Here is a 27,077-nt window from a genome sequence, read left to right as displayed (position 1 = left end):
CTTACTCTTTACCCTTGTTTCTGCTTTGTTCTTTTTTTCAAGATTTTTTTTTTTAAATGCATGCATTTCTTAGAATTGGTCAGGCTTTAGTCTTCCAATTGTTGCTTGTGTACATAGGTAATAAATTGATAGCACTGATAACGATTTAACAAACCTTTGGCTGTACTGCACTAATGTAGAATCTATAGGGTGGAAGGTTAGAAGCCAAATAGATTGTTATATCTTACAAGCTACAGAGAGTGTTCAACAGCACGCAGGACAGAAAAAAAAACCTGTGGAAGTAAATGGGCATGAGAGTGTAGCATGCCCGGGATGAAGGACAGCCGGGGGCATGAAGTGTTGCTTGCCCAGGGAGAGGAGAATGGCCAAGTGCGTTAAGGAGGAAAAGGGGGGGTGGGAGAGCCCGGCAGCAGGCAGCAGGCAGCAGGCAGCATGCTGGTCCAGGGGCACATAAAGCAAAACAGTCAAGTAAATAATATGTACAAACCAGACTAGGGGGAGCAACATAAATGATCCAGAGCAGAGCTGAGAAAAATGATAGAGTGCGGGCTTGCATTCTCATTTCCCAGCTAGCTCTGCTAAGAGTAATTAATTAGCACACTGCAGTGAGGCAATCTAAAGTTTTGGGCTGGAACTGCTACTCCCACACACACGACAATTACAGATTTACCCTTCTAATATAAAGAACACTACCACTGCAACACCTGCAGTTTTGTAATTGAAATGTGCAGTGATAAATGTCAAAGAATATACAGCTCATACTAATTTGTTTGGGGCTAGTTAAAAGTTTATACTTATAGTCTAGCACAATAAAAATATTTTGGGCAAATACCTCTGCCTTGCTGGCTGCTTTGGTATACTTAGGCTGAGTCCTTGGTGGTCATTGCGACGCGCGCTGCAGCATGCACACCACACACGACAGCACAGCCCTCCAGTGGCCGTGTGTGTGGGCGCACAAAGTGCTGTGACGCGTACGCTAGCAGGGAAGACAAGAATTGTCTTTCCATGATGCAGTCACGTTGCCGCGTGCAGCCAATGGCAGGGAAGATATGCCCCATCATGGCCGTGCCCATCATGGCCCCGCCCCCCACGCTCTCCCTAGTTCTCCCCTACAGATCGCTGATCGCAGCTGTAGTCTCTGCATGCGCGGCCATGCCGCCAGGCGTGCGTGCAGCAGGCAGGACTGGGGCCGTAGTCTAAGGGTTCTTGACTCTCCCATAGGGCAGTAATGTGCAACCCATGGGTCGCAACACCCTTGGGGGCGATTGGCAAATTTGTGGGGGTTGTCAAAACATTGGAGGATTAACTTTGTGTGGGTCCCTGCTTATGAATGGGACCCCCGCAGCATTAATCTCTGACTGAAACTAGAGAAACTAAATTGAACTACAGCAGCCCGCCTCTCTCCTTGTCTCTCGTTCTCTCCCCAGCAGCAGCAGCCCGCCTCTCTCCGTGTCTCTCGTTCTCCCCTCAGCAGCAGCCCGCCTCTCTCTGTGTCTCTCGTTCTCCCCTCAGCAGCAGCAGCCCACCTCTCTGTGTCTTTTGTTCTCCCCTCAGCAGCAGCCCGCCTCTCTCTGTGTCTCTCGTTCTCCCCTCAGCAGCAGCAGCCCACCTCTCTGTGTCTCTTGTTCTCCCCTCAGCAGCAGCAGCCCGCCTCTCTCTGTCTCTCGTTCTCCCCTCAGCAGCAGCAGCCCGCCTCTCTCTGTGTCTCTCATTCTCCCCTCAGCAGCAGCAGCCCGCCTCTCTCCGTGTCTCTCCCTGTCCCCCCAGCAGTAGCTGCCCGCCTCTCTCCATGTCTCTTGTTCTCCCCTCAGCAGCAGCAGCCCACCTCTCTCTGTGTCTCTCGCTGTCCCCCCAGCGCAGCAGACTGCCTTTCTCCGTATCTCTTGCTGTCCCCCCAGCAGTAGCGGCCCACCTCTTTCCGTTTCTCTCACTGTCCCACCAGCGCAGCAGTCAGAAGCAGTCTCTCCGGCTCTGTTCAGGCACCCTGGATGATGTTATTGATGCTCAAATATTATACAGAGACAGGCTGCTGCTGCTGTAGTGCAAGTTTGTTGCTGTAGTTTCAGTCAGAAGATTAACGCTGCAGGGATCCCATTCAGAAACCGAGACCCCCGCAGAGTTTATCCTTACTGTTTTAAGGGCCACGAGTGGGGGGGTTGCATAGGGAACATTTAAATTTAGGGGTCACGGCTAAAAAAAGGTTGTGTACTACTGCCATAGGGGACTGTAAACCGTGGCAAGTCCATGGTTAACAGGCACCTATGGGTTAAAAACACAATCCAACAAAAAATGACATTGTTATTATTTTACATAATTGAAAGGAGGAGGTCCTCCAGGGCTTAACTACACCTTTTTTCAGTGCCAGGTACCCCTTGGTTACTAAATTACAAAAGTTGTTTCTGCTGCTTCCTCTGCAGAATCCAACATAGATGCCATTGTCGAACAATAGGAATCCACAAATTCCGCAATGCATGACGTTGTTGCTTCCTATTAACAATTATCTTCTTTCAATACAAAACTTCCTATTAGCACTTGGGTTCAGCAAGTTTTTAATGGCCATATTGTTTCCCCAGAAAGGAGCCCAGCAACTACAAAAAGTAGCGTTAGCTCAAGAACCGAGGGATATACGGTAGTGCTGAAAACAGCACGGTTCGGCAGAAGATCCCTTCGTTCCAATTATGTAACTAAATTTTTTTTAAATCCCAGGAGGAATTACTGCTATCAAAAACAACATCTATTGCATTGACAATGACATACTTATAAAATACTACACAACAGGAAACACCCTCAGTACCATTGGGCACTGCTAGATTCTTCCAATGATGGCCCATTTGGCCCCAGGGGTGCTGAAGGGGTCCAAACATATTTACATATTGTGTGGTATGTTTATGTATGGATTAAGTGTACTACTCTGTGTATGAATAAAAAAAGCACTTTCTATCAATTTGACAGCCTCAAATTTTAAATGAAATAAGTCATTTTACACCAAAAAATTAATCTATAAAGAAAAAAAGTGGCAGACCAGGTGAGTGTAGCCAAGTCTGCTGCTGCTTGAAAGTTAATATACCCCCGGTTGCAGTTTTTCATTCATGTTAATATGAATGTACTGTATTGTGTCACACTTGGAAATTGTAATGCATGTGTGTTCCCAAGCATAATCACAAAAATATTTAATTATTGATTTGCTGACCGTGATGTTACAGACAGTGATGTTTACATCCTTTTCCCCCAAATAAAATAAGATTCTAGTCATGCTTCAAGTGTCCATCTGGTGCAATATATATATATATATATATATATATATATATATATATATATATATATATATATATATATATATATATACAGTGTTCGACAAACCTATACATTTGCCCCGGGCAAGTGGATTTAACCCTCGGGCGAGTAAATATTGGCCCAAGCAGCACACGTTTGGTACTAGGTGGCGAGTAGATTTTTTTTGTGTGGCGAGTAGATTTTTTGGGGATTTGTCAACCACTGTATATATATATATATATATATATATATATATATATATATATATATATATATATATATATATATATATATGTCCATCATGTCTGCGCAACCCTGCCTTTCACCATTATCACCTAGCATACAGTGCTTCCACCGCAGCAAGGGATTCTGGGAAATTACATGCAAATGAGCACACCGTGACACACACACACACACACACACACACACACACACACACACACACACACACACACACACACACACACACATATATATATATATATATATATATATATATATATATATATATATTTTTTGTATATATATACATATGATACCGTTTTTGCACGAAATCAGGAGACAGCACTCAGGTAATGTAGATATAAAGTATGTATTCATGGTAAAACAAGGCACAATATCCCATTCGGGGACCAAAACATCGGTATATTGTGCCTTGTTTTACCATCAATACATACTTTCTATCTACATTACCTGAGTGCTGTCTCCTAATTTCGTGCAAAAACTGTATCATATTTTATACATTATTTATGAAACATGCACCTACCTGCACATACTTATCTTTGGAGTGCCGACTGCCACATTTATTATATATATATATATATATATATATATATATATATATATATATATATATATATATATATATATATATATATAATCTATCAACAACAGAAAACATTCCCTGAAGGGAGCACACGTGTATACCAGGGTAAGTACATTTTGTTTATACTTACCCTGGTATACCTGTGTGATCCCTTCGGGGAAACTTTTCCGTTGTTGATACATTGTTTCTATCCCTGGAGCACCGCTTGTATTCATTTTACTTAACTTTTTATGTAATTCTAGCACTAGGTTATTTGGTAATGCAGCAAAGAATAGCACAGCGTCTGTAGTGTGTTTTACAAAGGTAATCTGACATTTACAGAGGTTAGGTAAACACATAACTTCATGTAGAACCAATGTGTTGATCATATTACTTATCTGTCAGTCCAGGACATCAGCTGCTAAAAATATCACAAGAGATTTCCGTTTTGCTAGCAACACAATAAAATCTAAACATTAGCATTAAGGATAAGTGGACCTGTACCAATATTTTTTTTTTGATTAAGCAAGAATGCTTGATTACGTAGAGTTTGAAAAATGCAATGCTCTGATATTTATTCTAGGATTCACCAACATTCTTCCAAACCATTTGGAAGTCAAAGGGGCCAGCAACACATTTCAAAGCAATGCTGGGGCATTGTTGCCCCCCCCCCCCCCCAGTGATTCAAGGGTTTAAGTTGATTTTATGGATTTTAGCAAAAGAACAGATGATACAGTATGTGGCAGTTCCTCGTGGTTGATGGGGTCAGTTGTGTTGTAAAAAATGTGCCCTAATATGTAGTCATTGTCTTTGCAACACATGTAGTAGTCTCTTAGTGAAAGACACAACTATCTTTTTTTATCCCATAATGTAGGATTTGAAATGAGTCCGCAAACATGTTCAATCAGTTTGTAAGCCGTTTGTAAAATGTATGAGTACCTAAACTAATTAGTCCGTGTGAATCCTCAATCATCAGTCTTTTAGTTCATGAAGTAATATACAAATGAATATTTATGATGGACTATCTGCTTTTTTTTTCTATACAGTGATTTTCACCTGGATTGCATGCCACCTCATGGATACATTCATGTGCTGTCCTTAACAGACAATATTACCGAGTTCAAAAATGTTGTTAGTAAGCAGAAACTTTCAGCAAATATTGATGACCCTGAAGGTGCATTTGATGCTATGCTGCAGGCAGCTGTTTGTCATGTAAGTGTATGTTGATCACTAATACAACCTGAGTACTTTTCTCAGTTCTGGGAGATTCCAACGCTCATTGGGGTTGGAGCAAGTGGCCTGGTCAATACGAAATGTCTGGATTACAAGTTCCACCTTTACATGTAACCCAGTAGTGTTTGTTAACATTCAGATGTTGAGTTGTAGTAACGGCATACATCGTGGAGAAACCTGTTACTGATACATTTGAATGGACCATCACATATTCATTTATAAATATGGGTTAGGCATGAACGTTTAAAAATGGCTTCTTTTCATGTTGATCTATTAATTGGTATTGTTGTCTTACTTTAGTTGCAATGTAGGAATGCACATTATCTATAAAGCATTGTTATATTTCAGTAGTTTCTGTGCCAGAAAAAAAGAACAGTAGTTAAAGTCAGTAAAAGAACAGTCAGTTAAAGAGTGAATGAATAAAGATTCCATTTGTCACATAACTCTGAAAATCCAGTTGCTCATTCAAATCTAATGTATGATGTTTAGATTTTCATTAATGTACAAGTATTTATTAGAACGTATTAAAGAAAATGCAAGGATGCAAAGTATTTAGCAATTTTATTTAGAACGGAGTTGATTTCAAGTGAGTTGATTTAAAACTCAAAGCTTTTTAATTGACTTATTTTTATTTTTTAGAAAGATATTGGCTGGCGTAAAGAAGCAAAGCGTTTACTTATCATGATGACAGATCAAACATCTCACTTAGCTTTTGATAGCAAATTAGCTGGAATAGTAATTCCTAATGATGGAAATTGCCATCTTAAAGACAATGTTTACACCAGATCTTCAGATATGGTAAGAAATATGTGTCCAGGCATCTGTGCTTTATTTAGTTGATTTAGATAAGAAACTTGCATTACATTGACACGTCCAATGAGTGTATTTTCATTTGTTAATGACTTTATGAAGTGACAATGCGGAGAATGATGAAGGTCTTCGGAAGACATGCAAATACATTCATGGGTATTTTATATTTGATATACTTTGTATGTGGAGGGCTCTTTTGTCACTTTTTCATACACCATAGCCTGATTTTGTATGGTTTGTTAATTAACAATGTTTGGTGTTTGGGTTTTTATTTTGCCTAAAGTTCATTTGTTTTATTTTGTTCAATGGGGAATATGTAAAAACTCATTCAAAAGAATAATGAAATCCTGGAATCTGGATTTAAATCTAATTAAAAAAATTGTACTAAGACAATTCAGTTGATGGTAATATCTCTACCCACCTAATAATATACCCCTAGGTAAATGAAAGATGGTAACTCATGCCACCTGTAATATATAGCATACCTCAGGACCAACACACGGTTTTGATCCAACTGAATGAATCGGATGCATAATTTAGATAGATAGATAGATAGTTAAAACAATATGAAGGGTTTGGGGAACACTCTTCAATAGTATAGACCAGTCTACTGGAGAGGCTGCAGCTATCAGAGCACCTATAAGGAACTGTACAAAAAAAGCAAAGGGACAGGCACACCAAAACTATGCCAAAAATCTATTTTATTGGCCAATAAAATACTTTTTTGGCATAGTTTTGGTGTGCCTCTCACTTTGTTATATATATATATATATATATATATATATATATATATATATATATAATCAAAGGCTCCTTACCAGGCAGACGAGAGAGTCCAGAGAATCCAGAGTAAGCCTGCTATTCTAATACAATTCTTTTTGCTAACAAGTGTGCTGTCTCTTCCTTGCTGTGCTTACTCTGGATTCTCTGGACTCTCTGGTCAGCCTGGTAAGGAGCCTTTGATTATATTTATTCATATGGGACTAGCACCTGTCCTCATCTGTATTTGTGTGCCATCTGCTCTGTTACACTATATATATATATATATATATATATATATATATATATATATATATATATATATATACACACACAGTGGTTGACAAATCACCAAAAAATCTACTCGCCACACAAAAAAATCTACTCGCCACCTAGTATCAAACGTGTGCTGCTTGGGCCAATATTTACTCGCCCGGGGGTTAAATCCACTCGCCCGGGGAGAGCAAATGTATAGGTTTGTCGAACACTGTATATATATATATATATATATACTATACTAGACTATATATATATATATATATCTCAGAGACAGGGCACTTGAATAGTTTTATAGATATGGATAATCCAGGGTGCATGCCGTCCAAGTGTCAGCATAGTAGCACTCTAGGATAGGAAAAATGGGACAGACACTTCAAAGGTATTTCTCTGTTTCGTCTCCCAATAGAGCCGTTAAGAGCACCAAATGTCTAACAACACTGAACAAACGTATACACTGACCCTCATACCAGGACCCCAGAAAAAACAGTGGAAAACTACCTAAGTGATTCCCTAGTAATGTCAGAAGACTAGTGCACCCAATGTGCCCAAAAAACTAAACTGAAAGGGGGGTGGGGGTGGAGTGGAGTGGAGAGATGGGGGAAGGGTGGGCCTGGGTTAGGATGTATTCCCCTGAGAATGTACAATTCTTGTAGCATAATAAACATTCAGAAGGAAAAAGGCAACCGTAATAAAGTGTCTCAACCAAGGTCACTCTTGTAATCATAGTACTGCAACATAGTATGTCATGCAGGCAATACTGTATGTCATAACAACTGTGACAGGAAATTGTATTTAGGAGAAAGCACAATCATGGGATACGATCTAAAGTTATCACCCAGGGCAGTCTCAGCAGTTCATAAATCTGCCAACAGGAGTCTTCCGTGGTATCCAGGCTCCAATGCGTCGCAGAATACTATGTTGTACTGATCAGGTAATCAAGAGATCCTACCTGCTTTAGAGGGGTAGCAGTGTCCTCCGACCGCTGCTGTTGTCCCATAATCATCATGTCTATGCTCAGCATAAAGTGAATGCTGGTGAAGGCAAAAATCTAAACGATCTCAATGTAAGTCACCTGGTGTGTTCTTAAACAGATGACAAACACACCGGGGGACTGACAGTGTAATTTTTATAAGTTTGTACACTGCAGTTACACATTTGGTGCTCTTAACACAGGCTCCGATGGGAGCTGAAATATAGAGGAATACATTTCACCTTCTTGAGACTTTTGGCGTGTCTGTCCCGCTTTTTATATATATAATCCGTTAATTTACAAAAAAAAAAAAATCTTTAGTCCAGCTTTACGAAACCGTAGCAATTTATTTTACACGGAATATTAATACATGATTCTGCAGTAATTTAAACAACGTATTTACGAAGCGTAAAACCTACACAATTATCACCTAAACTGCACGGTTTATCCTTAACAGAAAGATTTCCAATTTGTTTAATTTTAATGTCAATTTGTTTCTTATTCAGGAAATAGATTTTGTGTGGTATTTTATAACAAGCAGTATATGTACAGTATTGTGCAGTACAATGGTTAACATTTACCCTACTCCAAGTTCCACAGCAAGTATTTTTTATTTTACTTCAGTTTGTGTCAACTAAAATGTAAGAAACTAATAATCCATTTCAAGGCCTGATGTCTTTGACATGAAAAATTGCAAATAAAAAGAACTGCATAGATTACAGATGCATAACTTGCTACGTTGAGAACTCCCATTTAATGTTGCTGACAGACTGGTTCCGTTTCAGATCATGACAAAAAGTGTTAATTTGTATCAAACGAAGAACAGCAAAACTGACTGTTATTCATTATTATGATGATGTGTAAAGCATGCAGTTTTGTCTATTTAATAACTGATTAGCTGAGCTGTGACGGGGTGAATGGGTTTAAAGGGAGGTCGGTGTTTGAGTTCAAGAATGACCATCAATGCATGACAGATCTGCCCTGTAGTACATTGTTGAAAACAAAAACACAGGGGGAAAAGGGGAGAACAGCGCTGTGCTTTTTTCTGTCTTTTAATTGTGTTTATAAAAAGGGATGTAATGTAAGACTATTTCAAACTGAATGTTTACTTCTCACTGGATGAAGTACTGGTGGCAGGTTTTCTTCCATGTTATAGACTGGTAATGCTGCCACTGCCCCTAAAATGCATTCAGAGCAGTTCTCAAGCAGGAAGCAAAGTTTGTGTATGGGTGCTCGAAAATCAGTCTCGGACATTTGGTCATGACTGTTTTGCTGCAACCATATTACTGCCGGCACTTGGCCGCAACTCACATCGTCGCCTAGACCTGTCACCGCCGGCCACTTCGCCATTGAGACAAGTCCCTAACCTTTACCCTAAAACCTCCTAATGTTAACTCCTAATCCTAACATTACCCTCTACCCTAAAAACCTTAACCCCTTACCCTAAAATCACTTACATTAATCCCCTATCCTAACTGCTAAAACTCCTAAAGGTAACCTGTACCCTAACTGTTAAACCCCTAAAATGAACCCCTGCCCTAACAGCCAAAACCCCTAAAGTAAACCCCCTAAGCACTAAAAACATATCTTATGGTAGAAGAGGCAGCAGCGGAGGTTCCAGCAGTGGATCGGCTGTGGCAGAAGGTCCGTCTGCAGCTGAACACCGGTGGTCATATGGTCGCGGAAAAACGGCTGCAGCCAAATGTCCCATTCCGCTCAAGAATGAACAAGGAATAACATGCTCAAAATTTCTTCAATTAAACATGCTGAAGTAGTGACCCCTGTTTGGGTGAAGTGAGCACATCTATATATCAGATGGGTCTTACGCTTCTTCACAATTCATAACCAATTAAGGTATAGAAATCACAAACCAATTTAGGTTCCCACTTTTAAAACCTCGGTCTTGAAACTGTTTAATTTTGTAAGTAATCTTCAATAAAATATCATTTTAGAAGTAGCCATCAGGCTTGAGCAGCCATCAAAGCATTTGTGTACCCACTTGTTCTTCACACATAAATTCAATAAAAGTTGAATCAGCGCACGGCCAAACAGAGACGGGGACAAAACTTGATTAAAAATATACATTTTATTTATGCCATGGATAAAAGGAGGCACTGCTCCTCCAACGCGTTTCGCACCGATTTGTGTCTCCATTCGGCTGTGCGCTGTTTCAACTTTTTTTTAAATATAATTTCTCAAGCATCCAGTACTTTATCCCCTTTTTTAGTTTTCACTGTTGTTGTTCTATTTCATTCGTACAGCATGCTCAAACCATTCATTTTCTAAAATTATTGTAAACTTTTTCTGGCAGGAGTATCCATCCCTGGGCCAACTTGGAGAAAAATTAATAGACAACCATATTAGTGGAGTTTTTGCTGTACAAGGAAGCGAGTTCCACTGGTATAAGGTAATATGATTTCTAGTAGCGATATGTATGTGTTTTGGTGCATTGTCTTTTGTCACATTAACATTTGAATTACATGTTTTATAGGATTTGTTGCCGTTGTTGCCAGGGACAGTTGCAAAACAGTTGAAATCACCTGCAGTTAATCTGAAAGAACTAGTGGTTGATGCATATCAGGTCAGTGCTGTCAACAGACATGTTTTTTTTTTTTTTTTTTAAGAATGTACATTGATTAATGATATCATTGTCATTAACTACATCCTGCTGTCTTATTGGTTTTACAGGCATAGTCCCATCTATTAGGAACTCTTTTTTGTTTTTGTTTTTTTAAACAATTTTGATTTTAAATCGACTGATAGTCTGCACTTATTTTATTGTTAAAATATTTGAAAAACGAGTTCAGTAGTATGTTAACAACTTTGGCTCTTGAATGCAATCAAAGGACAAAATAAAAATGTCTCTTGAAATATTTCCTGTTGACCAGTGGAAAATAAACCAAAAGTTATTTTACTGTCGCCACCTGCTTTTGTTAAAGGAGGACAGCAAGTAAAACAAATAAAAATACAGTACAGTATGTATGTACTGCATCTTCTTTGGCTTGCTGCTGGACATTTTATTGTGATCCAGCCTGCAAAGTCTGGAACTACACTACATGCAATCTGTATTTGATGTATATTTTCATGGCCATTAATGCAGTATACAGTACAGAATGTCTGCGATAATCAACCTTGAGCACTGTAAAAACAAGTGAAATCAGCTGCCTCCCTTTCACACTGTGGACAAGTCCTGCATGGCTCTTTCTGTTCACCTCCCTGCATGAGGGTAGACTTTTTCTTGTTTGTTCTTTCCAATGATTAGCGCAGCATTCTCACATGAGTCACTGTCACAAGCAGCTTACCCTGGATTTGCTTAGGTATGCAATGCAAGCAATTAAAATTGGTGGCTAATTCATAACAAATACTGTAGACACATTTGATTGTTATACATCCAGAGTGTGTTAATGAACCAGTCTATTTTAATTAAAACGTCCATAGATTGGAAAGCTTCCAACACAGAAAAATGATAGGTCTCAGTTTTCTAAAATAAAAGATTTAAAATATTTGTAACAGAAAAATCATGATCTTTATTTGTTTCTCGGCAAATTCAGAAGGATAATTTTTAAATAACAATAAAATGTCAGAGGTGCATTAGAAAGAACAGCACTATTTCTGGCACTTGAAACAATACTAGATATATTCTCTTGTGTTCTTGATAAGTGCTACAAAAGATAAAGCATTGTAATACAATCTGTATCTGCTCTTTGTTTTATGTGTTTTCTGGAATACATTTAAAAAAATACAATGTACTGTACAGTACAATGTTTGAAATACATTTTTTTTTTAAAAGCACATTAAACTTGGATTTCTTTAACAACTTTTTATGTATTTTCAGCCAGCTAGCAAATTAAGATTATACTAGTTTCTTTATGTGGGAAACAGTGCATCTATTCACAATAATTCACACAAACAAGCTTTTCATTTCAGTATTACATTTTTTTTTATTTTTGTAAGCAAAAAACAGAATTACATGAAATGCTGTCTCTTTCCAGATGCTTCTCTCAGAAGTGAAAATGCAGGTGGATAATCCAGTGTGGGGTATTCATGTTAATGTTACTGCCATATGTCCTGATGGAAGTAGACATTTAGGGATAGAAGGTTGTAAGAACGTGAAAAGCAGTGATAAGGTACTGTATGACTCTTCATTCCTAAAGTTGTAAGCCTCTCTTCCTTTAAAAAAAAACCCAACATAGTTTATTTGTTTTCATTAACCTTTAAAGGGGCCTCCTTCCATAATCCATTCAGCAATGTTTCCCACAATCCTTCAGGCCCCTATTAAACTCCATTGAACCTTTGTACTGTAGTTGGGAGTAAGTCACCCTGGAATCTGCTGCTACCTGCCATGGAACATACTGTAGCAAATAGACACATATTTTTTCATTACATGAACCGAAGATCCTCTGAGACTTATCAGCATCCGGGGATCTCCTGGTTCCACAGATATCCATATTTTTGATTTGTGATTGTATTGAAATAAATAAAAATGACCAATTAGACCAAACCAGACCAAACCAGCAGACTGCAAACATTGTAGCTGAATCACTAAAGAAAGCCACAACGTCATCTCAGTGATGCCATTGCTGCTTTTCTATTGGATAAGGGAGCATGACCTGACCTCGCAACCTTTTTGAATCTTCCAGTGTGACTGACACTCCTGAGCCGGGAGGTTCATGGACATCAGGGATTCACAGATCAACTCCAGCTGACCCTGGTTCAGGGAAGATTAAAACAAATTAAAAAATAAAATGTTCCCAGGCTGGATTGCTCCTTTAACATTTTTATTATTATTTGGCAGCCACTTCCTAATTTATAACAATATACCTACTACAAATCTGTATGCAATATTTTTTTGGGTGGGCAGAGTGTTTTATTGTTAATGTATAAACGTATTTCCATTGTCCTAATCGTGTTTATTTTGAATAACATGTGATAATTCAGTGCATGAACTTCTCAAAATTAGGGTTACCTATTAAACTTAGCAGAGTGTGTTTGGCCTCAGTTTGACCTGCACATCTGTTATGGGAAATGATTACACAAACTGTAGATTAAAACTGTCAAATGATTCCATCTGCACTTTCCACCTTATATTACACTTTTCATCATTACATACCATTGCCAAGTTTTGGGCTGTATCCATTTCCACAATAATTTTTTTTTATGCTAGAAATGATTCAAAGGTCATGTTATTAATCTCTACATAATGGAAAAGATAATGGACAAATTGTTCCAGAGTGGAGCCTGGGGTAAAAAACAGTATCACATAGGAGTGTTATATTTGTTATTACTTATACAAATTAAAACAGCCAGAAATAACAGCATTTGTTTGGAGCACTCATTAAGTACTACTAATAAGTAGTAAAATATCTATTTTTTTTATTGAACCATATTAAAATAGAATGATGAACATAGACATAATTAAAATGCTGCCTGCCATATTACCTCCGAGCCCACACTGATTATATACAAAATAGTATTGCCGAGAATCAATAAGGGTATCACTTAACACATTAACACTAATCATGCACTGAATTCGATCATTAAGAAACAATTGAAGATGCCATCTTGGAACAACCAGGGCAGCATGTTATTACATTCACATCTGGCCCAGCACACATTTTGGCTTTTGAGGCTTTTCCACAAACATTTTATGTATACTACAACAGTAATTGTAGGGGTGCAAAGAAGCATACAGTACATGGAAATGACCAATTTATGCAACACGGGTTGTATGATAAATTGCTGACTTAAATTTAGTGATATCTCCAGGTGTGTGTGCGCGTGCGTGCGTGCGTGCGTGCGTGTGTGTGTGTGTGTGTGTGTGTGTGTGTGTGTGTGTGTATGTGTGCGTGCGAATGCATGTGTGGTAAACAAAAACAAAAAACAAAGAGAAGCATGCCTAATAGGCTGTATTCTGCCATAAGACCTCTTCTGGTGAAAGTTCCTAATGGCAGAACACTGCTTAGTAAATATAGCCCATTGTCATTAAGCTTTATAAGATTAGAAGTACTAACTCATCACAAAGTTATTTTTTATATTACTTTCTCCCTGCATCTGAATTATTTGCTGTTCTTCACCTTGTTTTTACTTGTGTGTGTGTCAGAAACCCTATATTTTATTTAAGCTCACCTGGCCTCAGTAATTTGTAGCTCTCAGTACATATTACTTTGTGCTTGAAGTCCTTTCAAGGCTACAGTCAACAATATAGATATCCCTTGGAGGTATGCTAGTAGTAGACAGTGGTGCATCACTAGCCATCAGCTGGTTTAGCTGACACTCCTAGAGCTGCAGCCTAGAAAAGCAGTGGTTGGGAGTTCCAGCCCTTTTGGGTCTACACCAGTACATCCCTTCAAGCAGAATTACTATATGCAGCATGTGAGTAGCTTTAATGAGAAATAATTACCTAAGCTGCCTATCAATCCATTCTCCTGTGATCGATCAGCCAATATCCTGCTCTAAATGGCCGCCTTCTGACTCTGTGCTTCAATTGTGAAATGCTGCATCTGCAATGTAACATGCAACAGTAAATGACTTTCTAAATGGTTGCTTTAGCAAACAAAGGATAATTAGTACATTAATTTTTATATAAAATGGCATTAGGAGTTATAAAGAAAATTAAGGCAGTATTATCTAATACAGGGGAGAGCAAACTTTTCAGTCTTCACTGACTGCACTACCCACCTGCTCGCGCCCCCACCCCCCTTAACTGGTGTTCGGCATCTTCTGATGTCACAACGCCATGTGACCCTTCGGCATTACCATGGCGACATGTTGCTGGAAGCCGCCAGAGACCAGGTATGGGAAGTTAGAGGCCTCGCTCCCACTACATGGTATTTCATTTACATGTCTTTGGGAAGAGTGCATAGTGCGCGCGGAGGCACGACTGAGAGGCAGAATCCTTGAGAGACAAATTAATTTGTGTCTCCATGTTATTGCCGCGTGACGTCATGGGCCACGCCTCCCGATGTCTCCTGCATACAGTGCAGGTTTCGTGCGCGAGTGACATTTTAATATCATTTGTAACTCTCAAAATATTTATCACCACATTTTCTTTCAAATATTCTCTCATTTATATACCAATTTAATTTTCCTTGCCCTTCTTATACGGCAATCCTCTGACGTCCCTGCAGGCCCTTCATGACTTCCTTTAGTCTTTTTTAGTGGAAGATAAATGAAACTGAGTTTCCAGTCTGGTGTTTCTGTATTTGTACAAGCAGGGGATTCCGAGAGTGGAGCAGAGAACACAGCAAGTCCCTAAGGCACGTTCTATAGTGCCGGGCGCGTGCTGCGCTGTGCGCGCGCGGATTTTTAGTTTTAGTTGGACGTTAGTCAGCCTTTGTATATATGGGCCTCGTGCGCGCACAATAGGTAGAGGGGAGCCGACAGACAGCGGCGAAGATGAGGAAATTATCTTTTTGCTCTGCTGCCCGCGCCCAAATGTGTGTGTGTGTGTGTGTGTGTGTGTGTGTGTGTGTGTGTGTGTGTGTGTGTGTGTGTGTGTGTGTGTGTGTGTGTGTGTGTGTGTGTGTGTGTGTGTGTGTGATTGCAGAAGTAAAAAAAAAAATATTTATTAATTTTTTTTCTTTAAAAATTCTTATCTAGGACTTACATTCACTCACACAACCCATGCACACATACATACACACACACACACACACACACACACACACACACACACACACACACACACACACACACACACACACACACACACACACACACACACACATACACATTTATATATATATATATATATATATATATATATATATATATATATGTATAAACCATAATACTGAGTTAAGTTATGGTGAGTAAAAAAAGTGACAAAAACCCTCCACAGGAAAGCAAATATGCAAATATAACTGTATGCTCATCTGCATGTCTTAGGCAGGTCTGCAACCCCGCCTTTCCCCATTATCACCCAGCATACAGCACTTCCACTGCAGCAAGGGATTCTGGGAAATGACATGCAAATGAGCACACAGTGACACTGTGTGCTCATTTGCATGTCATTTCCCAGAATCCCTTGCTGCAGTGGAAGTGCTGTATGCTGGGTGATAATAGGGAAAGGCGGGATTGCAGACCTGCCTAAGATATGCAGATGAGCATACAGTTATATTTGCATATATATATATATATATATATATATATATATACAGTATATATATATATATATATATATATATATATATATATATATATATATATATATATATATATATATATATATATATACACATTACCTGCAGCTCCCGGCTCTATATACAGGAAAAGCATGCGACATGTGCACGCGCGTTCGCATAGGAACGCGCGGCCGCACAGCCGCATGCAGTATGTAGCAGCCCTAATACAGCAGCAGTCCTAAAAAAATCTACAATGGTTTATAGTTTAATAATCATTTTTCAGATATATTTCTTAAAAAGAAAACATGGGATAATATTTCGAATTGGCTGTTCTTTCATTGAATGTATTTAGCCCAATATTGATTTTAGGTAGTATAACTGATATACCTCAAATGTTGGTGGGGCTGCTATTTGTTTGATGATTTTTATGATTAGGGGAGAAAAGAGCACTGGAGGTTCACACCTTAAAGAATATTTTGTGTAACTCTATATTTCTCTTACAGTAATTTGTAACCATCTCCAACAAAACAGAAGTGGAAAAGGTTTAATTTGAATATCTCCAGATCTGGGATATTCATGCATAAGTGTAAAAAAAAAAAAAAAAAGCCAGGATGGCCACATTTATGTTATTAACACAAGAGTGAAAAAATCCTGTTTTTCTTTTCAGTTGAAAATTTGATATTGTGATCTTTTTGTGATGCACAGTATATGAGGGCTTGATACATACAGTATTTTCACTTTAAGTCCTGCTATTGTATTTCTTTAGTGAGAATGGCTACACACAACTTGCTTTATTGGAAGCCAGTCAGTGAAGGGTTTTAACTGTTGATGGCACAATCATTGATGGATGAAAAACTAAACATTCTTATTTTCCAAGTTTCCCTTGTATTGACCTCCTTGGGTAGAATTAGTGGGGTTTTTTACTGGGACCACCACATAATTTGTTACTGCAAAGAGAAATTAAGTGGGGCAATTTAACAATGTTTTTAGCGCATATCTGGGGCAAAAAAAAATTTCTTTGATACCTTGTGTAATATTTTGACTGGTACATGCAAAGGTTGTGCATTGATACTTGGTCCTGAAAATTTAGTTTGCAGCTTTCTACGAGAAAGATGTCATTTTAAACTCTATGTCAAATAAATACCACCTAAGATGAGTTAATAATTTCACTACACATACAGTAATAAACTAAATATTAGGCACCACAGCAAGAGAAACAGATATGCTGAATAATAGGGTAGTTCTCCTGGTGGGAGATATTTTTTTAGTCCCTGTAAATATTTAAATGTAACTTTTTTGCATTTTGTACATTAGACTAACATTAAAATGTTTTCTCATCACTCAGGTGCTTTTTAACATAACAATTGCAATGGACAGATGTGATGGAGCAGAAGGACACAACTACATCATACTTAAACCTATTGGTTTCAATGAAACCGCCAAGATTAGGATACACAAAGGCTGTAACTGTCAGTGTAGGAGCATGTCAAGGGCCAAAGGAAAATGTATCACGGAAGTGTTTCCAGACTGTCAAACCATTCCATGTAAAGAAGATAATTGCAACTCGGATGAAAGCATATATCTGTCTGAAAGCTGCAAGGTGTCGCCAACCCTACAAATGTGCAGTGGTCGAGGTATATGTTTGTGTGGACAATGCTTTTGTCATAAAACCAAACTGGGAAAAATATATGGGAAATACTGTGAAATGGATGACTTTTCTTGCCCATACCATTATGGGAAACTATGTTCTGGTAAGTTAAACACTCTCATATTTCTAAAGCAAGAAGAAGAAATCTACGCTAACTATACAAACAATTCAAAGTGCACAGGATATTAAACTAAACAAATAAATGACTATATTAATGTGGTACTATGCAAGGCTGTAGAGTTAATATCATGAAAAAATTATATATATATATATATATATATATATATATATATATATAAATATATTATAGTGCTAATTTTCACATAGAACAAAGAAAAAAACAAAGAAGTCCAACTAAAAAGTCACATATATCAGGTTTAATGCTATGCTGAAAACGAATATGTTTATTTGTATTGGACACACAAATTGGATGAAACTATTGAACATACAGTATGTATATCTGTATTGTACATTCCACACAGCCAGTTATCAAACATATCTTGCTTATGGTAGTAACTATACTGTATGTAATCACAACAGTATATGCAGGCATTATGTATGTATGTATGTATGTATGTCTTTATTTATATAGCTCTACGGTTTTCTAAATGAAGCTAATTTATTGTGCCACACAACGTTTCGACCAATAGGTCTTTCTCAAGATGCCTAGTCACTTGAGAAAGACCTATTGGTTGAAACGTTGTGTGGCACAATAAATTAGCTTCATTTCGAAAACCGTAGAGCATTGGATCCTTCTTTTCCTTAGTATTGCCCTGGAATATACCTGACAGGTACTCCTTGAACCAGCAGCACCGGTAAAACTGTATGTATTTTTTTCATTGTTGAGTGCAGCATACCCTTTTATTTTTCATTTATATAGCGCCATTAATATACATAGCGCTTCATAGTAGTAATACACGTGACAATCATATAAATAACAAATAATACAAATAATACATGAAGGGGAGACGTGCTTCAGACGTAAAAGTAACATTTAGGAAAAGGAGTCCCTGCTTCGAAGAGCTTACAATCTAATTTATTGGTAGGAAGAATGTACAGAGTCAGGAGGGCATTCTTGTAAGTGCGTCTGCAAGGGGCCAAGTTAATGTATGAGGTGTTAATCATCAGCCATGGAGATACTCATGTGCTTCCTTAAGCAGGTGTGTTTTGAGATGGGTCTTAAAGGTGGATAGAGAGGATGCTAGTCGGATATTGAGGGAAAGGGCATTCCAGAGGTGTGGGGCAGTCCGTGAAAGGGTTTAAGGTGGGAGAGGGCTTTAGATACAAGACATCCTTGAGCAGAACGCAAGAGTCAGGATGGTGCATAGTGAGAAATTAGGGCAGAGATGTAAGGAGGAGCAGAAGAGTTTAAAGCTTTAAAAGTCAGGAGGAGAATTGAGTGTGTGGTACAGGATTTGATAGGAAGCCAAGAGAGTGATTTCAGCAGGGGAGAGATTGAGACTGATTTCGGAAATACTGTAGTAGAGTGATGCTGGCAGCAGCATTTAGAAAAGATTGTAGGGGAGACAGGTGAGGCAGGAAGGCCAGACAGCAGGAGGTTACAGTAGTCAAGACGGAAGAGAATGAGGATCTGTCATAGCTTTGCCGTCGAGCAACAGAGGAAAGAGCGTATCTTGGAAGCATTGCGGAGGAAATAAACAACAGTTTTTTGCAACCTTTTGAATGTCACAAGAGCATGTGAGAGACGAGTCAAGTGTAACCCCTAGACAGCGTGCTTGGGCTACTGCGTGAATGATAGTACTTCCAACAGTAATGGTGAAGGAGGAAATAGGGCTAGGTTTGGGAGGAAATATGAGGAACTCTCTTTTTGACATGTTGAGTTTGTCGGCGGAGGGCCATCCAGGATGATATAGCAGAGAGACATTCAGAAACTTTATTCTGTACAGCAGGTGTAAGGTCAGCATAGAGGTGATATTTGAACCCAAGAGATGTGATTAAGTCACCTAGAGAGAGTGTGTAAAGAGAAAAGAGAAGGGGTGCTAGGACAGAGCCCTGGGATACCCCACAGAGATCGATAGAGGAGGAGGTGTTGGCAAAAGAGACACTGAAAGTACGATGGGAGAGGTAAGAGGAGATCTAGCATAGAGTTTTGTTACGAATGCCAAGAGTATGGAGAATGTGAAGGAGAAGAGGGTGGTCCACAGTATCAAACGCTGCAGAGAGGTTGAGTAATATGAGCAGAGTGTAATGAGTTCTTTAGACTTGTGCATGTTGATTAGTGAAGAAAAGTAGGTTTGTTTAGCTTGAGAGAGGGCAGAGTTGAAACAGGATAGCATAAATTTGCAGTGAAGAAAGTCTGCAAGAGTGTGAGATTTCCTCCAAAGGTGTTCAGAGGAACAAGTGCAGGAACGCAGCATGCGTGTGTAGGAATTTAGCCAGGGTTTGGGATTCAAAGGGCGAGAGTGGCAGAGTGAAGGCGATCATGTAGATCAAGAGAGGAGGATAGGGCAGAGCTGTAGTTCATGACCAGGTTGTCAGCATCTGAAGCAGAGCTGAGAGAGGAGATTGAGAAGTGTAAAGTGGACTCAAAAGCTGGTAGGTTAATAGAGCGCAGGTCTCTGCAGAGACGAGGGGTAGATGGAGGTGGAGACGGAGAAGTGAGAGAGAGAAAATGAGATGAGATGATGGTCAGAGAGAGAAAAAGGGGAAATGAAGAAATCAGAGAGAGAAATGTTTTTAGTGAAAACCAGGTCAGGGAGTGGCCATCTTTGTGGGTACTGGCTGCAGTCCACTGTTGATGGCAAAAAGAAGAGGTTATAGAGAGAAAGCGGGAAGCCCAAGGGAGACAGGGGTCATTAATATGGCAGTTGAAGTCCCCAAGAAGAAGAACATTGGAGTCCTGAGGAGAGAAAGAAAGAGAGCCAGGATTCAAAGTGAGAGAGAAAGACAGAGGGGGATGAGTAGAGGTAGGTAGAGGTAGGTGGAGGAGAGAAAAGATGGACAGTGTGAGCCTCAATGGAGGGAAAAGCAAGAAAGGGAGGAATAGAAAGGGTACGGTAGCGGCAGAGAGAGGAGAGCAGGAGCCCAACACCTCCACCCCTGAGGACGCGGAGTGTGGGAGAAAGAAAGGCCACCATAAGAGAGGGCAGCTTCCAAAGCAGAGTCAGACTGAGTGAGCCAGGTCTCAGTTATAGCAAATAGGAGCAGAGTGAGAGAGAAAGAAGTCATGCACAGGGAGGAACTTGTTAGAAAGGGAGCGAGCATTCCAAAGAGCACAAGGGAAAGAAAGAGAGGAGGAAGGGTGGCAGGGGATGGGTATGAGGTTTGAGGGGTTGACACCAGAAGGAGTAAAAGTTGTATGTAGAAGGCGAGGATGAGAGCATACAGAAATAAGGCAGGGACCAGGATTGGGAGAGATACCTATAAGCAAGGAGGAGAAGCATGGAATGAAAAAGAATGTGTGAAGATAATTTGTAGGGGTGTGTTTTAGTGCAGGAGGTATAGCTTTGTTGTGTCAGAGGGTGCAGGTAAGAAAGGAGTTCATGTGAACTGAGAAGTGGTGAAAGAAGGAGAGATGGGATATACAGTATGAAAAGAGTTAGAGACATTATGATTCAGGTGGATAGAAGTGCGTATTTTGAAAAGAAGTGAGGTCAAAGCAAATAAAAACAGTAGTGGCAGCATGGCAGCAAAAGTTTTGTGCTGAGATGTGCAGTCTGGGATAGATACTGTCCTCCTTTCCAGCGTAGTTCAAAATCCAGGATTCAGGTGTTGTCCACTTGTTTCACTCCTATAGAACTCCTAATAACTTGGTTAAAACACATAGGGGCTTATGCAAAGAAGAACGTTATTTAATGTGAAAACGGCAGGAAAATAGCCACAGAATTGGAGTAAGTTTGGGCGTATGCTGAAAGCTGCGTTACCTCTTTTTTCGGATGAGATTCAAAATTGCCAAGTTTTTCTGGCTACATTGAACTCGCTATAATATAGGGCAGAATGGCGAGTTGCAGTGCATCTATGCTACCTGCATACCACCCTATTTTAACATGGCGAATTTACCAATCTCGCCACGTGTTTGGCAATTTTTAAAGTAAAGAAACCTGCTGTTGCGAATTTTATGAATCTCTCCATGTTCTCTGCAGGACAAGCTTCTCTGGTGCATATTTTCGCCAAAAGATGGCGCTATTTCCCTTCTCTATCCTCTCTGCATAAGCCCCATAATGCTTCAATTGGTTTATGTGGATTTCAGCTTAGATCATACAGTCCTGATTGCGAGTAGAATAAGGGGAAGAGAAAACGAGTGACACGGCGGTCACAGCTCCTCCAAAACAGCCAAACACATTGAAAAAGTAAAAAACTTTATTAAATCAAAAAGGTGAACATCAGCAAAAGAGTGTTTTGGAGGAGCTGTGACCGCCGCGTCACTCGTTTTCTCTTCCCCGTCGTCACATCCGGCCGGAGCACGCCGACACCACGCGCAGCTTGGAACCGCGCTGTTCATCTATCAGTACTGCAGGCAGACCACACAAGTTCCCGTGAGTACTGACCAGCTGATTTTCCATACCGCAGGACACAGGGTGCAGGTGAGGCCAATGGTTACCGGATACATGGATTTACCTTTAGGCATTTCCTTGGACGTGCCTTTCTGTACTTCTACCGGTGTTATATGCTTCCCAGCCCCCCACCCTGATTTAGGCCAATGACGGATGAAGTTTTTTTAAGCTTTTATAGCAACAATTCATGAAGAAGTGGTGTCTTTCTCCTTGTTCTATGGACTGATATATTTACAGCCCTGGTAGTAGCCTCAGGTATTTTTGGGGCTCATTCTCCATTTTTTGTTATTGCAAGTAGAAAAAGATTGCTTGACAAAATTACTCTCTCCAATCTTTTCGTGTGCTGGAGGTGTAATCCTCAAGTCTTTTCAATTGTTTTTAAACTTGAAGTAATAAGCATTCGCAAAGGAAAGTTTGTTCCAAATGTTACATTGAAGCCTGTAACAATATTGTTGTGATTTCACGTACCTTGAAACTGTTTGTCTCTTTTAAACTGTATCCATGTGAAGCTAACTTAATTACTGATATTTGGGTAGGCGTATGAACCGGCATCAAATTGGTCTAGCCTGCTCTGACAGTGCAGGACCAAATCACTTCCGGGCTTGCGGCATATTCAAATACCCTGAGTTGAGGGTTGTGGGAACAGGGAGCTAGACAAAGCACTTGCCGTGCGAAACATGTTGGCCGGTTTTACCTCATTCTTATGATCAAATACATTTTTCATTTTTCTGGAGTCACCCTCCATTATTCATTATCCACTTGTTCATTATTATGGTGGTGCGACGCATGATTCTACCTACTCGTAAAAGTCACATAGAATTTCCCATGAAAATATATTGAAAGGTGCAGGGAAAAAAGTATTTCAATCTACACGTAACAAAACCATAGAAAAGTTCTTATATATATTAACGGTGGATAATTGGTCAACCAATGAGGTATTTAGATCCAGTGAATAGGATTTTTGCTTTTTGTCTTTCTCAAGACAGATGTAGCTGCAGCTTCACTGGACGACAACCAGAGGAACCTACAGTACTGTTCAAACAGAGAGAAGAAGCACATGCTCCCATAGTTGGATCGTTTTTTATATTACGCGATTTGGATGATCATGGTGCATAGTATACACTTTTAAAGAACAGAAACATAAAATGACATGTCCGATGACATGAAATGATAAAATTCGCCCTTACAAAGTATAGCTAGAATAGCAGCTTATCTGGAATTTTTTTTTGCAATCGTCCTTGGCGGTGTCTTGTAAGTGCTCCTCTGATATCTCTTGGAGCTCCGCCATGCCCAGTGCCAATGTCAACTGTGTAACATCTGCTGATTGTCCCAATGCATTTCATTTCCAAGCAACTTGATTGTGGGATACTCGTTATAGGTAAATAGAGTATTTATATAGCTGTGTGTTCCAATAGTAAGTTATGTTATCTACAGTAATTTAGTTGGCTAATGACATAGCCTATTATAGAAACAATGGGTGTTGCTATAGCAACCCATTGTTGCTATAATAAACTATATCATCAGCCACCCAATTGAGACAATATTACTGTTACTATGGGAATACGCGGCTATATAAAGACTGTGTTTACCTTCTAAGATGAGTAACCCCATGCATGTATCACGCAGTTTATGTCGGCAAGCCCCTGCATCACGCGTGAGGAGGGGGTTGCTCCAGGTGACATCGGAAGAGCAGTAGTTAATAGTTGCACAGTAATGTAACCTAGATTTCCCAGTGACAGAATCTGTATCAACATATTAGATTTTGTCTGACATAGGTATTATGGATGCACGCTGGATATCCCAGTGTTCCGATCTGTGAGAATAAAGTAAATGACGAGTTGATATCTTTAAATCTGATTTAGTTTTACTATGGGCCTTTTTGATCAATCTATGGTCTTCCCAAAATGTGTATCGCCATTCCTGAAAATTAGTAAAGAAATTGAAGTTGATAGTCTTACAACATTAGCATAAAATGGTAACTTTTTTATGTACTTCCAAGGTGAGTGTTTTCCAAAGTTCTCCTCATGACTCACAGCCACACCGGGTTCTGGGAATAACCAATGCACTTTTTGTTTTTTTCATATTAAAATATTAGGTGTTTGTCTCAGAAACTTGCTGTGGCCGTGGGTCACGAGGAGAGGTTTGAAAAACAATGTCCTTGGTGATCAGATTATCGTTACTAGAGATGGGTGACCCAGTCGGACTCCATTCCCACACATGCTCAGGGAGGAGTGGCTCAGTGAGTAAAGACACTGACTCTGGAACTGAGATTGGAACTGGTTCAATTCCTGGTGTTGGCTCTTTGTGACCTTGGACAAGTCACTTTACCTCCTTGTGCCTCAGGCACCAATAAACATAGATTGTAAGCTCTACAGGGCAGGGACTGTGACTGCAACATGTCTCTGTAAACCGCTACATAAAACTAGCAAGGGCTATTATGATTATGTTCAGCACCGATTTGACAAAAATCTGATCTGCACACTGGAATCCGAAGGCAGATTGGGCACTAAACAATCCGTGGAATCCACCACCAGAATATTATTCCAGATTCTTACAAGTCTGAAATCCAGCGGATTCTAAATTCCTGAAATATTCTTTTTTGGTGGAGTGGGTGAGAAAGAGACCTATTTTACTAGCCTCTCTCTGTCTCTGTCTCTCTTTGTCGCTGTCTCGCTCTCTTTCTCTCTCCTCTACCAAATACCATATTTCTGGGATTCAGAATCCGCCGATGGATTCTGGACTTCATATCCGTTGGGCGGACTTTTAGTGATAGAAAAAAAGACTGAATCGGTCTTTTTGGTCTACGGAATTCCGCAGATGAAAGGAAATTACCAATTTATGGAAAAATAGAATTCCAGTGGAAATTTCGCCTATCTCTAATCATGAATATACAGTACATATGTACAGTATGTAAAAAATTATGCAATTACTATTCAGTGCAAAAAAATAATCACTCAGAAGCTACCCTGATGGAAATTGTTATGTTCAAAATCTATGTTTCCCGACTATAGTTCTGTTATTTTCTTTATTTCAATGAGTAGTATTTTCCATATCAAATTCCGCTTGTATCACAATTTTGTTTTGGCAAAGAGTTATAGATTATATTGCTTGATATAGCTTGGCCCCCTGCAGACGCACTTACCAGAACTCCCTCCTACTGTCTCTGTACGTTCTCCCTACCTATTAGATTGTAAGCTCTTCAGAGCAGGTAGATTGATATTGGAAAGTAAAGCACTACTTACACGAGAGAGCATATGAATTAAATTCCAAGAGAGCGCGTACCCAAAAAAATAAGACTTGAATGGATCATCTAAAAACAGCTACATAATGGGGCAAAAGACCCCCACCAATGCGTTTTGAGCGTAAGCTCTTTTTCAAGGTGACTAATTTCAATACTCACCAGCTGGTTTATAAACCCGTAGCCCGCGCCGTCGTCCACTCCCCGTTCACTTCCTGAAAGTATCTGGAGTGACGTTAGCGTGATGACGTCAGCGCGCGCTGACGGAGCATCAAAATCATACAACTTTATTAACAAAACTAAAAAAACAATCAAGTATGTGAACATAGACCTGATGGTACCTCGTGTTGACATATAACAAAGACACAATGTGAAAACTGAACACATAAAAAGAAACATATTAAACTAAAATATATGTTTCTATTAAAAGAAAACACCTATATACCATTGAGATAGACCGACTGCCATTGATATATAAATATCTAGCAATGGATGTTAAAAAGATGGTTAAAGTCTGTCAAAAATCTTAATGGTAAAAAAGGGGTTGAATGTAAACTGTAAAAAAAGCTGGAGCAATGAGAGCAAATAAATACATAACAATATGGAGGATAATTGGACATGTATAAAGATGTAGGTTATAATAAGTATAAAGAAAACATTAATAATAATAATACTATAACACCAATAATAACAGCATCCTGTTATTATACATGAGGACATACAGAAACATGATAAACAGAAAATCTAACATGCATATACTATTATTTATTTATTACAGTCATATGTATTACATATAACTTTGACTATGCACCAAATATCAGTATGTCCACATATATAAGACCTATGAAAACCTTAATTAAGCTCCACACTATCCAACTACTCTATGTATTATTTGAGAGATGAAGCATACCCCATGCAAAAAGAGCACCACACATTCTCTTCCTATACTCTTCGGAGCAGGGACTCCTCTTCCTCAATGTTACATTTATGTCTGATGCACTTATTCCCATGAAGTGTTATTTGTAGTTATTTGTTATTTATATGGTTGTTAAGTGTATTACTACTGTGAAGCGCTATGTACATTAATGGCGCTATATAAATAAAGACATACAGACATAATACATTGCTGCATGTAATAATATTTTTTTTTTCCCCCTGATTTTTTTTGTCTCCAAAACAATGATGGTTCTTGCTTATTGTAGGTAATGGTGAATGTGAAGATGGCAAATGCAAGTGTTTAAATGGCTGGGAGGGTGATCGCTGCCATTGCTCATCATCAAAGAAAGACTGTATAAATTCTAAAGGCCTGATATGCAGTGGAAGAGGAACCTGCACATGTGGAAAATGTGAGTGCACTGACCAAAGAAGCTTTGGCCCTTTGTGTGAATACTGCCCTGGATGTGGCAATGCCTGCACAGACAACTG

At 39.2% G+C, this 27,077-nt stretch overlaps 1 protein-coding gene across 4 annotated transcripts in view; it reads left to right on the top strand.

The window, feature by feature from the left end:
- Positions 1–27,077, top strand: part of ITGB8 (integrin subunit beta 8) — a 143,851-nt gene that overhangs the window by 93,706 nt on the left and 23,068 nt on the right. For 3 of the 4 annotated variants that reach the window (XM_075587173.1, XM_075587177.1, XM_075587176.1), the window contains 7 exons: positions 5,125–5,290; positions 5,951–6,109; positions 10,441–10,536; positions 10,621–10,710; positions 12,122–12,256; positions 17,598–18,003; positions 26,855–27,077. In XM_075587173.1, coding sequence (XP_075443288.1) covers positions 5,125–5,290; positions 5,951–6,109; positions 10,441–10,536; positions 10,621–10,710; positions 12,122–12,256; positions 17,598–18,003; positions 26,855–27,077 — 1,275 coding nt within the window. The remainder of the gene's footprint in view (positions 1–5,124; positions 5,291–5,950; positions 6,110–10,440; positions 10,537–10,620; positions 10,711–12,121; positions 12,257–17,597; positions 18,004–26,854) is intronic. The other variant, XM_075587175.1, reaches the window with a different exon arrangement.

The sequence above is a fragment of the Ascaphus truei genome, chromosome 2, assembly GCF_040206685.1.
Source record: "Ascaphus truei isolate aAscTru1 chromosome 2, aAscTru1.hap1, whole genome shotgun sequence".
NCBI classification, from domain to species: Eukaryota; Metazoa; Chordata; class Amphibia; order Anura; family Ascaphidae; genus Ascaphus; species Ascaphus truei.
The sequence above is the reverse complement of the archived record's forward strand: the minus strand, read 5'-3'. Positions and strand labels throughout refer to the sequence as shown.